Below are 16,776 nucleotides of genomic sequence, written 5' to 3'. Positions count from 1 at the left end.
TCAACTTCCTACATAAATAAATTGCCATGACAGTAGCAGAGAATGATTTTAGCTGATGGTGCTTTTTGTGATTTCAGGTAGATCTGTTTGGTATAGCAGATTTAGCACATTTACTGTTGTTCAAGGAACACCTGCAGGTCTTCTGGGATGGGTCCCTCTGGAGACTTAGCCAAAATATTTCAGAGTAAGTATTGGTGATTTCAGGGTCTTTGACTGTCCAAATAATGTTCTCTTTATCTTGGGTGCTCTCTCTGCTTTGACAGCCTTGGTTTCTTAGTCCAAATGCCATGATTTCATTAATTTTAACCAGTTTTCATTAGAGTATCAGTGGAGCATCTTGTGCAGGACAAAGGAATTGTTAATTAAAAATGGGAATCTGGGCTTCCCTGGTGGCGCAGTGGTTGAGAATCTGCCTGCCAGTGCAGGGGACACGGGTTCGAGCCCTGGTCTGGGAAGATCCCACATGCCGCAGAGCAACTAGGCCCGTGAGCCACAATTGCTGAGCCTGCGTGTCTGGAGCCTGTGCTCCGCAACAAGAGAGGCCGAGATAGTGAGAGGCCCGCGCACCGCGATGAAGAGTGGCCCCCACTCTCACCGCGATGAAGAGTGGCCCCCACTCGCCGCAACTAGAGAAAGCCCTCGCACAGAAACGAAGACCCAACACAGCCAAAAATAAATAAATAAATAAATAAATAATTTAAATTAAAAAAAAAAAGAAAAAAAAAAGAGCCAGATAATAAGTTAAAAAAAAAAAAAAAAATGGGAATCAAGCTATTCGGACTTCAGGACATCTTTCTGGACCTAGATGTATAGATGTATCATAGACATAAACCATGACTAGAGTATGGAAGCCTCTCAATTTAGAAGGCTTAATAGAAACATTTTATGAGAATAATTTTCTAACCAATTGGTGTTAGTCTTATGGCCCTTTTTAATAGCTTTTGTCAAAAGTTAATAAGCATCTCTTGAAGAAAGTCAAATTTCTAAATTACCTACTAATTTTAGGCTATTATTTATTTAATGAATGGGTGAAACCAAAGCAGAGAACTGAATCTCCTTGGTGAGGAAGTAAATGCTCTCTTAATAACAGCTGCTTGGTCTCAGAACCTTAGTATTCCCTCAAGCCTACTCATAATACTTATTAAATATCCCATGTTCTCCCTTACCTTATCATAGCTATTAACTTCGCAGAATAAGCTTACCAATCTAAAACTTACTGATACATTCTTTGGTTAAAAGAAAAGTCAGTGTTGAAAATTTAACACCCCTTCACCTCCATTTTCCCCTCCCAACAATTGAATTGTATTTTTTTCTTTATTTAATTCAGAATTTGGCCAGTCTTATTTGTCTCTAACATGTACTTTCAAAATAGGTTTGAAATATAATGTAAGGCATATAGGATAGATTCAGGTTATCTCCAGTTGGTTATGGTCCTAGGTGGGTCTTACACAAACAGAAGCAAGTGGGGTCAGGTGGGGTTTCCTAACAGCCTTGCCTTATACAATAATAGAAGCTTCTCTGATCTTTAAAAAAAAAGGTGCAAACATCATAGACTTAAGCAGTAGTTACTTCAGTTGAGCTTAGGATTCTGAGAAGGTTGTGAAGATAATAAACCACTGGGCGGGGGGAGAGAGGAAGCTGTAGTCTTTCTAATGACCTAGACTTTAGGAAAGTTAGAAGAGAGGAGACAAAATTCGTCTTTCTTCTGTTTGTAGAAGAGAAATGCTGCATCTTAGTACATGGAGGAAATTTATAGATTCAGATGAAAGATTTTCTTTCCCTTTATGTGCATTATATTATGGCTTTTCCCACTATGGTAGTCTTCTTTCTTTTTTTTTTTTTTTTTTTTTGTAGTTTCACCTTGGGTTTTCAAAGGACACTACTTGAATGATCTCTAACCCTAGAGTTAGGTATTACCTTAAATCATGTTGGTGCATAAATGTACCACTGAGTTAAACACAGAAAGAATTCTAACTCCTATATGCCTAATCTTGATGAAAATGGTTTTATATATTTTTAGGCTAAAAGGTGGTGAACTGTGGAATAAATTCTTTGTGCGGATTCTGAATGCCAGTGACGAGTCCACAGTGTCTGTTCTGAGGGAACTTGCAGCAGAAATGAATGGGATGTTTGACACCACATTCCAAAGTCACCTGAACAAAGCTTTATGGAAGGTAGGGAAGTTAATCAGTCCTGGGGCTTTCCTCTTCCAACAAGATAGGCAGTCAAGTCTCTCGCAGATTCCTGCCTAAAACCAATGGTGGTACTGTGGAACACTGGACCTGTATATGCTATGACTTAATTTAGGTACACTACTAACACTTTTCTGCTTTTTGGTAGAAGTATATTTCTAGGTAACTGGCATTTTCTACTCAACAAGGTACCTCCTCTTGGCCTTGTCTAACTTTAACAAAGAACTGTTTTATTCTAAATGGATTCCATATTAATGGGTACCTTGTTGTCATTTAACGCATTTGTCTCAACTTTTCCCTGTGCTTTTCCCGTTTGTAATTTGTGACCTGTACCCTTATGATCACTATGTATTTTGTAAATAATAAAATAGTATCTGTTAAATTTGTGCTTCTAACATCTCATCTACTTTTTGCTAACTAAGGTAATAAATGGCCTGATTTTGCAGACAGGAGCTACTTTACCATGGAAATGTATATATTCTAGACTTGGAACTGTTATGATAGGATGGTAACGAGACAGAATAGCCAACCATTCCTTTAGGTGTTCCTGACCTTCCACTAAATGGTCTAGATTGAAAAGTAGATAAAATGGTTTACACAAGGCCAAATTTTCTTAAATTTCAAGGGGCAAAATTGTTTGTTTTTATTATATTTTAATGTTTTCATTTTTTATCCACCAAGCCCCTTGGTCTACTTATATAATCTAGCAGTGCTGCTGCTGCTCGGTGTCTTGATTAGGGCCGTGCGAGTTAGGAAAGAAAAGGTTTTGAATGGGCTTTAGCAACCTTTCAGGAATGGAATAATTACCATTCTGTTACATGCAAAATGACTTGGTGGGGGCACGGTTAATGAAGGAATAGAAGGAGATTTTGTTGTTTGGAAGATTTGAAGAGGCAGAATTTTAGAATAAAAAGATGACTTTGAAGCATGGAATCATTTGGGAGAGAATAGGTCTAAATGAAGTATTAGACTGCTAAACAGAAGCATGAATTACACCAGGTCTTGGGTATAGGGAAGGAAACTGGTAGAAAAGGGCAATGAAAATTAACTATTTCATATCTAAATATCAAAATTATCAAATGTGCCTCTATGCTGGTGCCTGATTTTTTTTTTTCACTCTAGTTGTCACTGTTACTGCTCTAAGATTGCTGGAAAGCAGAAGATTCTAAGTATATCTCAGCTAAAAATATTTAAGCATATATAGTTGAAGCACTGAAACATGATTTGGCTCTGAAGGATAATCAACTTAGAAATTTTTTGCTCTTAACCAAAATATGATTTTTTAAACATTTTCATGTTTGCTTCTCATACAACTAAGGATATGAAATTATATATCTGTATCTTTTATGTAATCGAACCCATCTACCCCTCTGCTCTCCTCATTTCTCAATCCACCTCTTTGACACACAAAGTCATTTGAGGCTGGATGGTAAATTTAGATTCTTTCTCAACATAGGCTTAGCTACCATCTAGTGAATTTTTCAGCAACCTTGACAGCAAGACTGACAAACCACTGCTTTATGGATAAAGCTTTGATTCTGAAAGTCCACTCTGAGGAGAGGGAGGAAAATCTGAGGAAGCTAATTTATTAGAGAACTTGCAACTGTTTTGCTACCTCTTCCTCCTTTCCCCATCCCCTCCAATCCTGACCTTTCTTTGTAGAGGGGAGAAAATAATACCTGACCAATTAGGACCTATGATGTCTTCGTTTTCTCTTTGAGCATAAAACCACAAAGCAGGCACATTTCCGCTTTCCTTATGTTTTATGTTGTTTGTCTTGGGAGAAGGAAGCGGAAGCCTCTATTTGTTGGCTGAAGCTTCAAATGGTTCTTATTTCTTGTCTCACTAAGGCAGAAATATAACGATAGACCTGAGAAAAAAAACATAGCTGAAAAGACAGAATCTTCACTTTTGTTTGAAAAGAGACCATGGAATATATAGTGCCTCACCATTCACAAAGTGTACATCCACTAATCTTCTACCACTGTTAGAACCTTCATCCCCCTGTGACAGCTGTACAAGAAGCCTTCCACCCAAGTCAGAGTGCTCTAACTGATGCCAAACCTGAATCTGGAAATAAAAAGATTTCCTTTAGCATTAGGACTTTAGACTATTAGTTGGGCTATTATCTCAAGGTAGATAAGAAAGCCTTTCAGAGGGTTAGCACAAAGCACTTTGAAATGACTCTTGTGTTAGGCTAAAATCTTTAGGCAAAGACAGCAAAGAAATGCTTCTTGTCTGTTGCATTTGGAAAAGAGGAATTCTTCCTCCAGCTGCACGAACTCATACCAAACTCACTTCCAATCTGGCTCATAAAAGTAAGATTTCCCTAGTGAGGAAGATGCGTTTTTAAAACAATTTTTAATATGGCAAACTTCGACCTTAATGAGGTTCTTGTTTCCACCAAAGACACAAGAAGCTATGAATATTTAATAGGATAAAGGTGGCATTTCAGAAAACTGGTGTTGAAATAATGGATTAGAGTTTGAACTCTATCACCAGCGCCACCACTATTTCATACAGCACCTTTGTGCAAATTAGAAAAAGGCCCCTTCCTCTAGCAGGTTCAGTACCTCCCTGTGCACCATAGCTTGACTGGATTTCAGTCCCCACTTACCCTCTCAACCTGGTATCCTTGTAAATAAATTGCACAGCCATATGCAGTGGTCTTTCCCGTTTCACAGCTTACCTGCAAAAAAAATTCTAGATAGATCAAAAATGTTAATGTAAAAAACTGAAAATATAAAATAGTAGATGACTTTGTAATTTTTTGTCTGTGACATAACACCAAGATTTATCCAGGAAGATTGCTATTTATTACTATAATAGATAAAAAATAAAACCTGACATAGTCACCTGTCTCTCCCCTCCCCCCCCAAAAAAAAACCCTAAACGCAAACTAGGAAAAATTACTTGCCACACGTTTGCATCATTTTTCACTTGCATTATCTCAAGGTCTCATAACTAGTCTCTCTGCTTCCCCTACCCACCTCCAGTCAAATCAGAACCCTCCAATGGCTTCCCATCTCACACAGCACAAAATCGGAAGACTTCTCACAGCCTGCAAGACCCTACCAGGTCTAACCCTGCTATTCCCTCACCTCTTCCCTGACTCCTCTTTCCCTTGCTCACTCCACTGTAGCCTGCCTGCCTCCTTTCTGTTCCTTAAACATGCCAACTAGTTTCCCTCTTTATGAACTTTTTGCTTTGTTTCTTCTGCCTGGAATGTTCTTTCCCATAACTTCACATGGATTACTCCCCTACTCCCCTTTAGATGTCTTCTCAGATCTCCACCTTATCAGAGGCCTTCCCTGGCTGTTCTGTACAAGTAGCGTCCCACACACACACTGCTGTTCTGCTGTTGCTCTCTGTCCCTCTTACCCTGCTTTATGTCTTCCATAGCACCGATCACCTATTTTTTCCATAGCATATATATATATACTTTGTTCTTCTCCCCTGTATCCCACTACTAGAATTTAAGCTCCTTAAGGGCAGGGATTTACTTTGTGTCTTGTTTTAACCCCAGTGCCTAGAGCACTGTCAAAGCACTATTTTACCTAAGGTACAAAGAACTTTCTTAAAAAATTGAAAACCAGTAGAAATAGACAAAGGGCATGAACAATCCACTAAAAACATTTTGATGGCCAGCATGTGAGTTGTTCACTGTCATTCCTATTTAAATAAAATGCAAAATAAACCTGAAATTTTCATCATTCAGATAGTAAATGGTTGAAAATTGTGTTTGTGAGGGTGAGGGGAAATAAGCACTCATGTTATTAGTGGGAGTGCAAATTGGCACACTATTAGGAGGTGATTTGGCAATGTTTATTTAATTTAAATATTCATTCCCTTCAGCTGAGAAATTTTTCCTAAGAATTTATCTTAAAGAAGCATTGGCACAGATGCTCAAAGATAAAGCACTGTTTGTAACAGTTGTCCTCCCTGCTTCCAAGGCTCATTAGTCCCAGAGGGATAATCCATGTGACAGACCCTGGGAAAAGAGGAGTCCTGGAACTAATGCAGAGGTGAAGTCAGACAATTTCTGTAGATGGCAGGGATGCCTTGACATTGGTGCCAAGGAAGATTGGTGCCCAATCTTCCAATTTGGCATGAGCCTGTAGAGATGGCAGAACCTGAGTTAGGCTTTGAAAGTTGAATTCCAGACATTTCAGCTTATGTTTAGAAAAAAAAAAAAAAAAGCTGAGGGGAAAAAGTGGTTGCCTTTGAGGAGAGTAGGGTGGAGAGAGGAACAAATAAAGGCTTTTACTTTTCAATTTGTGCATTTCTGAGCATTTTGAACATCCTGATTACTTTTTTTTATGTCTATGGGATAATCTAGGCTAAGAAATTATGGGCTATGGTTTTGTCATCTTTTCCCTTCTCTACATTAAAAAAACAAAAAGCCTAATATGTGTTAGGCTTTTTTTTTAGTGGGAAATTTGGGAGACTTTATCATCCAAATATAAAAGCAAGATTAATTTGGAATTAAAATGAGAGCATGAAAACAGTTTTAAATTATTGAAGATAATATATCTAAACTTCTGTTTTTAGTACGCTAAAAATTCATACATGTTCAAATGTTTTATAATGTGTCTATTCAAGGTACGCTTTCTAAAATTATCATCTTCCTACTGTTACAAGTTCCGATGTCTGGGAACAAGGGATTGAATTACATAAAACTTGACTTTTTTCAAAACAAAATACATTTTATGGCTTTCGTATAAAAACTTGAGTTTCCACAAACTGACACTGTATGATTAAGAAAGGAACAAACAATGATGAACTCAGGCTAAATGTGTATAGACATACTTTCTTCCCGTCAAAGCATACTACTCCCAATAGTCTTGCGCTTTAAAGGCTCCTGCGTCAGACTTGCAGCCGCCTAGCAGTGTTGTCCACTAAATGCAAATTGGCTTCTCCATGGGGAGCAGTGGTTGCCCAGTCACGCTGCTAGTTCTCAAACCCCTTGTGAGCAAAGGGCTGTGTGTCTATTAACTTTATATAGTCCTAGAAATTAGTAGTGAATTAAATACGTAGTGAGTTAAGAAAAATAACTAGTGAATTAAAATGTTGGAAAATAGCGGCCACAAGTTCAAAAACTAGCTATATTAGAGTCTTGGTGAGGGGGGGAAAAATCTATCCTAGGCTGTAGATATGCCTGGAATCATAATCTCACTTTCATTTCTAGTGTGTCACTTTGTGTATGTTTCTTTAACCTTCTCTTGTAATCGACTGCTGACCATACATCACGATACACTTCATTGTACTGTTTACTCTTTTCAAAATTAAATGTTATTTTCACAGGTATATTTATTCCATCAAAATGTGTACTTTATTTTCCGTGTGTGTATAATTCAGCCTCTCATTCATTCGAAACAGTTACGTGAGTCAGTGTATGCTGCAATTTCTAAGTAGTTTAATCTTACTGGCCTGGTCATGTGATGCGTTTTATTTAATTGCTTCAGTCCTGCAATTAACAAAGTGAGGATGGCATTTCATAAAAACAAATACCCGTTAAAATCTGTGAACAAAAAGACGAACATACATTTGCTTTTGCATTTTAAAGTAAAATTGAAAAAGAAACCTGGTAATGCTAGAATAAAGTGATAAAAATATTGACAAGGATGACACATGAAGGTTCAGTGAGACTGGCTCGTTCCAGGAAATGAGACAGCTAAGGGTGAGTACATGTGTGGTACAGCAAGTCAAGGAGTCCCAGTGAATCTAGGGGATCAGGCAGACAGAGATAGGAGCTAGGCAGAGCAGACAGACGTTAACTAGCATTGCTGGGAGAGACCTTCCTGATCAACTACCCTGCCACTAAACAGGTAAGGAAGCCACTTGCTCAGGACTCGCCCAAGCAGACACATCCAGAACCCTACCTAGCTTGTGGACCAGTGGTGTAGGCCACTGGGGCAGCCCCATAGCGCCTGCCTGCATTGTATCATCAGTTGCCTTGGACAGGTACATGTACATGCCTTACCACTCTAATACAGTTGAGCTCTTTGAGACAAGAACTGTGTCTTCTTTTTTTTTTTTTAAAGTTTTCCAGAGAAAGTGAATTTTAATATATTTTTCTTAACCATATTTGCTTATTTATTTATTTGTTTATTTTAATTTTATGGCTGTGTTGGGTCTTCGTTTCTGTGCGAGGGCTTTCTCTAGTTGCGGCAAGCGGGGGCCACTCTTCATCGCGGTGCTCGGGCCTCTCACTATTGCGGCCTCTCTTGTTGCAGAGCACAGGCTCCAGACGCGCAGGCTCAGCAATTGTGGCTCACGGGCCTAGTTACTCCGTGGCATGTGGGATCTTCCCAGACCAGGGCTCGAACCCGTGTCCCCTGCATTGGCAGGCAGGTTCTCAACCACTGCGCCCACCAGGGAAGCCCAGAACTGTGTCTCTTTATACTCTAGTTACATCTTGCACGTGGTGCTCACATTATAGGGGGTCAACTTCACAGGCCCAGGGCCTGCTAGAACCTCCTCAGTATTGAGATGGCCCCTTGCCTATGGTGCCAAACCAAATGCTAATAACATGGTTAGAGATGCTGCCTCTACAGCCAGAATGCCTGGGTTTGAATCCTGGCTGTGTGACAATGAACAAGTTACTTACCGTCTCTGAGCCAGTATTGTCCTCTATGAAATGAGGATAACCTGAGTGCCTACTTTACAAAGTTTTGAGAACTAAATAAAGCTTTTAGTACAATGCTTGTAGATGTTTGTATTGATTTAGTTCTAATGTGGTCTAAAGTTCTCTAGAAACCTCTGGAGTAGATTAGAATCCCAGCTAGATTGGAGCCTTACTGTCGTTTGAATTAATTTACGGTACAGAGTACGGCTGAATCTATAAATAATAAAGGTAGGTGAAAGAAACATGGTGTTCTCTAATCTAAAGGGGAAATGAGTTTCTACTGGGAGTGACCTTCAGGGAACCAAGTATTTGTACTTCAAGAAGACGGTCTCAAGATAAGCCAGGTACCAAGCTATCAGGAAGGTCCATCTAGTCCTGTCTTCAGCCCACAAGTCTGTTTCAGTCCAAAGGTGGTCTCTGGCTCGCAGCTCTCTGCTGCTTCTGTGCCATGTTCAGAGCACAGGAATCTTAAATGCTGCCTCTGGTCCTGTTTGCTCTGACAGTACGTAACAGGCAGGTCTTGCTGCCCACATTAGTGGGAAGCAAGATGCAGATCCCTTCCCTCTAGCCACCTGCAGATGCATCTCACTCCTCTCCCCCACCAGGGGAAGCACTTTCTGGCTTAGGGAGCAGGGTCTACTCACCCCATTTAAGGCCAAGACATTTAGTCTCTTCCTGAGACTCTTGCTGCTAGAGCTTAGGCTTTCAGAACTATTTCTATATTACCCTCTGCTACATCCCTCTCCTGAGCCAGTGGATAAAAAGTGACCACTTGCTTAATAGGAAAAAGGAAAGACAGAACATAGGAAGCCCTATAAATTCGATTCATGAACTGGAAAACCTGGGCTCCAACCCCAGTTCTGCTCCATACTGGCTTCTTGATCAGGGCAGGTCAGCCTGCCATCTATAAATTAGTGCTGAGGCTTCTACCCCAAAGGGCTGTTGTGAGAATTAATAACACAGTATATTTGCTAAACATGAAAGTTTCACGGCTCCTGGCAAGCAGTGGATTTGTCTCTGTCTGCCCAGCAGCCAGCCCAGAGCCGGGCACAGGAGGCAGCCGGAGCTGGTGTAATCCATTGTGGAATCTAAGCTACAGTGGAGATGCCTGACATTCACTCAGGCCTCCAGCTGCAACCTGTTGACTCCTGTTTTACTCTGTTGATACATGTTCATTTACCCCCTTCAGGACAGCAAATAATCTCTTGGAATGTAGCAAAGATGTTTAGCCAATGAATGTTTTTAAACTCTATTAGGGCTCCACATTTAATGACAGGCACCATGAAGGATATAAAGAAATGTAAGGCATGCTCTCTCCCTTCAGGGAGTTTATAATTTAGTTAACAGAACAGGATATTACAGGTTAAAAGCCAAGAGAATATAGAGAGAAATAAATCAAAGGACATCTCAAGGTAAAGCAGATGGAGCAGATGTGTTAGGACACTGAAGAAGTGAGGGTCAGCATGGGTTAGGGTGTCCTGGGAGCCATCAGGGCATGGCAGGGATTGGAGCTGGTCTGCATCGGGTAGTTTTCAGCTGCAAAAATCAGAAAATCAAAACTAGCGTAAAGGGTAAGAATATCTGTTATCTCACATAACAGCCTGAACCCAGCAATTCATGGAAGACCCACGTTGTTTCCACCTATTCTGCCATCCTCAGCATGTTGGCTTTTGTCCTCAGGCTGGTCCCCTTCTAGAACCCAGTTGGCTACCACAGCAAGCTCAACAACTTGGAGCAGCACAAGGAAATTTTTCCCAAAAACTCTCCCAGCAAACTTGCACTCCTGTCTCGGTTGTCACATGCCTAGGACCTAAACCAATCCCTGGCAAAAGGAAGGGAATTAGCAAGATTGGTTTAAACTAATCAAGATTCACCCCTAGGGCTGGTGCTGGGGAGGGGCCCTTCCCTGAGCATACAGGAAGGAGAAGAGTACACATCCAAATAAGTTGGGTTTCTTCCAGCAAGTAAGAAGGGACATGAGATGGATTTAGAGAGGCAACCAGTAGTGTCTGCTGCATGGGTGGTGCTGGGAAGAAAAAAGGCATAACTTGATAGGAAAATAGCATCCTGGACTCTGAAACAGATTACCTGGGTTCAGACCCCTGCCCTGTCACTTAGTGACCTGAGCAAGTAAGTTAACTTCAGGAGGTCTTCGTTCCTTCACCCCTGAAATGGGATAGTAATAATTCTCACATAGATTATAGATTTCATGAGGACAGAGACTTGTCTTTTTCATGAAGTTATCCCCAGGACCTAGCACAGAGCTTCGTACCGAGCAAGCACTCAGTAGATATTTATTGAATGGATTCATTAATTGGATTGTTGTGAGGATTTAATGAGTTATTGTGTGGCATAGGCTTAGCACAGTGCATAGCCTATAATATGTGCTCAAGAAAATGAGTTTTTAGCCAGTCTTTGACACAGTGGGAATCCTCCATATATGTCCTTTTGCTGCTTTGCCATCACTTGTGCTGCCAGATTTATCACTAGCCCTTGCTCATTGCAGCTGAAGCTCAGGTGTGGCAGGAAGGCTCTGCTCCTGGGGGACTGGGCCTGGACTTGCAAAGGCCTGTGTACTTGGGACTCTGCAGTTTGTAACTCTGCTCTGACCAGTTTCTGAGCCAGCCCTCATGTTACCATTGACCCCTCAGGGTCAACCCCCTAAAGCCCCCCCGGAGACCAGCCTAATTCACTTCTAAGGCTATATGTGCCACAGTGAAGAGGGGGCACCCATTTCCCTGACAGAAGGCTTTTCTTTTTCACTGTGTCTCACGTGAAGTTTGAACTGTCCCAGCCAGTTTCTGCTCGTCCCTCCTTTTCCCTGCTCTGACAGAGGGGGGCCAGCCCCTCCCGTTGAGGCAGCTCCCAGGAAGGCTTATCTACGGGAAATGCCGCTGCTGGGCCTGCTGCCAGCAGCTGAACTGGGCGTTGAGGGCTGACTCCCCCCTGAAGTCTAAAGGCCTTGTCCTTGTGGCACAGCAGTGAAAGCCAGCCAGAGGCAGCACTCAGCCCCGTCAGAGCATGCTGTGGCCAGGCCCCAACTGAGTGGTTCCCTTCAGCCATCTGTGCAGTGTCTCCCAGAAACAGTCATGCCAAAGCTCCCCAGGGAGTTCCTGCCTCGGCACAGATCCTGGCTTTGCCACTTTCTAGCTGATCTGGGGAAAGTTATTTAAACACTCTGAGCCTCAGACTCCTCATCTGTACGGACTGGGATAAAAAAAAAAAAAAAAGACAAAACCTTGGTGTTTTGAGGATTCAGTGAACTAACAGGTGGAAAGAGCCTAGCCGTCCTATGCCAGGAACATGGTGCCAGGAACATGGTGAGTACTTGATAAAAATGTTTTCTTCTGCGGCCACCTCCATCTCACGAAACCAGGAAGTTTCACAATTCCATAGACCTGATTCTGGAAAAAGAATTCCATTCCCTATTCACTTACTTGAAAAATCCTGTTTCTCCAGAGAGGAAACCCTGGAGGTTAACAAGCAGACACCCTAGCCAGGGTCACTCTGAATCCTGATGAGATTCAGGTCGACGCTTCCCTCCCTCACGTCCCCAGCAGCGTTGTGACAAACGGGGCAAGAAGGGAAGACCATACGAAGCGGTGCCCACCTTCTGCTTCCCAGGCCATCTGCTAACACTGCCATCTTCTCTGGGTCTGTCTCCCCGTTGGCCACGACCCTATTACCCTTTCTTCTTGCTTCCCCCAGAAGCCGGGGCACTGCGGGGTGGAAGCGTGGGGGACGCTAGACCAGCTTCTCAGGGAACAAGCCCTGTCTTCCCTCAGTCTGTGCCGCGGCCCCTTGGCTTCCTCCCCACCTCCCCTGCCCATCGGCGTGCAGGCAGGTTCTGCCGCCCAGCCTGGGCTACCGGAAGGCCTCGTCATTCCCTCTTTGCTTCTAGGCAGAGGGCCAGCGTTGGGCCTTCTGATCAAGGCCAGAGGGACAGTGACAGGGCAGCAAGGCCGTTGGCCGGCAGCAGTAGTAACTCCTCCGGGGCTTTTCCAATTTGCTTTTGTTGAAGAAGAGTTCCTGGAGAAATTCCCTAATACGCAGCCCGGCAGGCACTCCTACTCCATGGAGCGTGGTGGAGAGAATTCTGCCAGTCACACTCTCGGCCCCCTGCCAGCTGTCTTCCACGCACCTTGCCCCGCTACCAGAACACCCCGTTACCCTGGCCTCCCTGCCCCCCTCCACACCCACAGGAGGGAGAAGGAGCAGGGCAGGAGGAGAGGCACAGAAGGGGCCCAAGCATCCCTGTCTGACAAGGCCCTGATGCTTCCTTCCCACTGAGGACCACCCCCAGGACTCGATTGGTCACTCTCCCTTTTGCTACCAACACCTTGAAGGGTGGGTGGGTTCTCTGGAGGCATCTGCTCCCTGGGAGCCCCACCTGCCCTGCGGGAAGCCATTTGGGAAAAACCTCTTGAAGGTGGGGCCCCTGCCTCTTACCTGGAGGCCCAGGGCTGAGGGGCACCTCTGAGGTAATACCAGCCCTGGAATGCAGGTCACAGGCCCCAGTGACGATACCTGCTCCTTAATACCAGCCCTTCCTTTCTGGAGCCTGCCCCAGCTTGGGATGGTAGGGGGTGAAGGCAGGCAGATCTGCTCCTCCCTTCCTGGCCCTGCGGCGAGAGATGCTGACGAGCGTAGGCAGGTGGAGACAGGCCCACACAGCCGTCAGAAAGGCCCGTGTGAAGCACCCTCTATACACACAGCACAAGGGGGGCGGGAAGTGTGGGGAAGAATCTAAAGATCGAGAAAAAGTTGGCAGTAAAAAGGCATTTTTCCCACACACTGGAACCCTAGACTTTGTTTCTGAGACTTGTTATTCTTAGGGAAAGCCGGGGAAGTATTCCTCTATGAAAATGTGAGGACTTCGCTGTTAGAGGGCCTTTCCAAACCCATCCCCAGACGATTTGTTTAAAGCCATGCAGTGGGACATTTCGGTATAAGCAGTCAATCCAACGGAACCTGACTCACCAAAATGGTACAGATGAGGCAAGTTGCTTTTGAGGCTTTAAGTATATCTCTATTTTCAAAAGCAAAATGGAGAGTAAAGTGAAAGACTTTAAGTAATTGTAAAAACACCATTTTGGCTGATTCACATGCTGCCACTTCCTGGGAGCCAAGAGTAAAAGGCAGAAATGCCCACAGTGACAGCACCGCTGCTGCCTTGGACTCAATTACAGATACGTCACACTCGGGGCTTGACCTAGAACGGGCTGCGTGGGCCGCAAAGGGAACAACGGGCCTGTGAGGAGGAAAGCAGAGTTGCAGTCCGACTCTGCCTCTAATTTCCTCTGTGGCTTTGCTGAGTCACTTAATCTCTGGGGGCTGCAGTTTTCTCACCTGCAGAAGGCGGGGCAGGGCTGACGATTCTAGAGTCCCTTTCAGCTGTGATTCACTGTATTCCAAGTAAGGGTGACCAGAGCACAGAACCGCTTCATGCATTCACTCATTCAACAAAGTTTGCGAGGGCATCTACTACGTACCGGGCACCATGCTGGCTTTCCTGCCCTCGAGAACGCAGCCTGCTGGGGTTAGCAGAGGTGACTCTGCTGGGATAAGGAAGGGCACAGGGCATACCACTGGCCCAAGAACACAGGCATCTGGCCAACTGCCTCCTACAACAGGCGGCCAAGCCTTTACAGGATTTACTCCATTGGCTGGCAGATCCCCCTTTTCTACAACCTGTGAGGAAAGGGATCTAGGTTGTCAGGTGTCCTCACCAAATCAAGAAGCCATGCAACATGATGGTAGAGGAACGAGTTCCAGTCTGTGCAGGCATCAGCTTTCAGAAGTCCCTGAAGACAAGACAAACAGAATCGACAATGACGGATTATCATGCTCAGGAATTTTAAAGGATGAGAAAAAGTAGCCAAGACCCATGGTGACCCTTGGCTGGTTTTTGGCCTCCAGCACCCTAATCTTCTTCCCCACCTCATGTGGGTAATGGGAACACTTGACCAGGCTACCCTCCCCTCCGCCAGGCCAGGGGTGGACACGTGACCTGAGCCTCCAACCAGACTCCCCCTCCCCCTGCTCTTGGACCAGGTGCCGAGGTGCATCAGGTGGAGCGCGTGGTGGGAGCACCTTCCATCCAGGTGGGGGAAGCGTGGAGACTGTGGAGTTAGGTCCGATGTCTAGAGACCTCAGGGCTGCCCGGCTTCTGTCCTGGACTTGATTCTCCAGACTTCTCATCAGTGCTGGGAGTTAGTTACCTGATGGCTGTCAAAAAGTCCCTTTCCTGCTCAAGATGGCTGGTCATTAGAAAACCTAACTGAGTTTTTATGATTAATGCCACATGGTCCAGTGCTGTGCAGCTCAATCAAAATGTCTATGTGTGCAGCCTGAGACTGTTACATGGGAGGTGACTGGAGTCATGGTTTGGAAGATTGACCTGCTGCTGTTTGGTGTGTGGATAAGAATGAGCCACAAACAGCACAGCCACGGAGCTGAAAGCTGAGAAGAACATTGATGTTTTCTGAGCTCTCAGGATGAGCAGTTCCTGTGCCAGGAGCTTCGTTCATTTATTTCCCACAACCCTATAGGCAGGTGAAATCATCCCCATTTTATGGATGAGGAAATTGAGGTCCAGGTGGTTAAATAACACGCTAAAAGTAACTCAGCTGATGAACGGTAAAGCTGGGATGTGAACTCAGGAGGAAAAACTCAGAACCTGGGCTTTTAACCAAACGCCACATTGTTTCTCTATGGAAGAAAATTCATGAAAGAGTTTTCAAAAATAACGCAAACAGCTTAGTGCCACCTTGGGCTGGGGGTGAGAAGCGTCAAGGGGAACGGTGGGTTTCCATCTTCAGCAGCAGTGGGCACTGGTGCGGGAACTGGCAGGTCAGGGTGGTGCCTACACTGGGGCAGCTGTGACTTGGGCTCTGGAGTGAGCATTTCCAGGTCGATGGTCAAAGCCACGGAGAGGATGGTGTTCCAGCGGGATTGTGGGCAAGTGTAGGAGAGAGGAGCGGGGGCCGAGACTGGGCTTGGGCACTGGGAGAAGAAAAGGAGCCAGTGAGGGGACAGGTGGGTCCAGGGACCGGGAGGGCACTGTAGAAGGCTGAGGTCTGCCTGGCCCCTGGGGAGCTCAAGTTCCCACCTGCAAAGGCCCCTGTTTCTGATCAGGGTCTGGGAGACAATGGGTCCCTGCCGACCCCAGAAGCCGGTACCCATGCTGCCCACCACCCCCTGCGTGCCGCTCTCTCACCCTTCACAGCAAAACCAGCCGAGACCCCTAAAGGCGAGCTCAGCCAGCTGTGGCCGGGCAGCCGGGTCCCAACCCCAAATTCCGAATCCTGCAGCTCTGGGGGTGGGGAGCCTGGGGGGTCTGGCTTCCCAGGGGCTGAGGGAGGCTTGCACTGAGCTGGGCAGGCAGCCCTTCCCCCCACCTCCCCCTCCGTAAAGGCAGGCAGGAAAAAAACGTGTTTTTATAAATAGCTCCAGCCCCAGCTGATTTGTAAATTCAGTGGGTTTTTTGTGTCAGTGACATCACCCTCCTCCCCATGGCAACCTCCGACGATATCAAAATTGCCAAGCAACGTTGGAGCAGCTCGGCGCCCCAAACAAGAGCGGGTTGATGCCTGAGGATTTAATGGAGAAATCCCAAAGTGAGCCGAGGTGTTCCGTGGAGGAGGGGGGCGCGGCTGGGGTGGAGGCCAGAGCCCGCCAGCGCCGCCTGCCAGGAGCCCTGGGCCAGCTGGGGCTCCTTGGCCATGCTCCCTTTGACAGCCTGCTGCCGGCAGCAGGGGGGAGGGCATCGCTCCCTGCCTGATGTGCCAGGAGCCAGGAGCAGCCATCCAGGTGACTAAGCCGGCCCACGGGCACTGAGTCACCGCTGGCCTGGAGGTTTCTTCCTTCCCTTTTGCATCTGATTATTTTGGGAACTGGAAACTTGGAGCTGCACCTGAGTCCCGCCCCTTCTAGCTCTCCCCTCCCTACCTGGGG

At 45.2% G+C, this 16,776-nt stretch overlaps 1 protein-coding gene across 1 annotated transcript in view; it reads left to right on the top strand.

The window, feature by feature from the left end:
- Positions 1-2,498, top strand: part of BUB1B (BUB1 mitotic checkpoint serine/threonine kinase B) — a 57,115-nt gene extending 54,617 nt beyond the window's left edge. Inside the window, exons 22-23 of the mRNA XM_059915585.1 lie at positions 78-184; positions 2,021-2,498. Coding sequence (XP_059771568.1) covers positions 78-184; positions 2,021-2,252 — 339 coding nt within the window. The 3' untranslated portion in view covers positions 2,253-2,498. The remainder of the gene's footprint in view (positions 1-77; positions 185-2,020) is intronic.
- The last annotated feature ends 14,278 nt before the right edge of the window (positions 2,499-16,776 follow it).

The sequence above is a fragment of the Balaenoptera ricei genome, chromosome 2 (genome assembly GCF_028023285.1).
Source record: "Balaenoptera ricei isolate mBalRic1 chromosome 2, mBalRic1.hap2, whole genome shotgun sequence".
Taxonomy (NCBI): Eukaryota; Metazoa; Chordata; class Mammalia; order Artiodactyla; family Balaenopteridae; genus Balaenoptera; species Balaenoptera ricei.
Note: the sequence above shows the minus strand (reverse complement) of the source record. Positions and strands in the feature narration are given on the sequence as shown.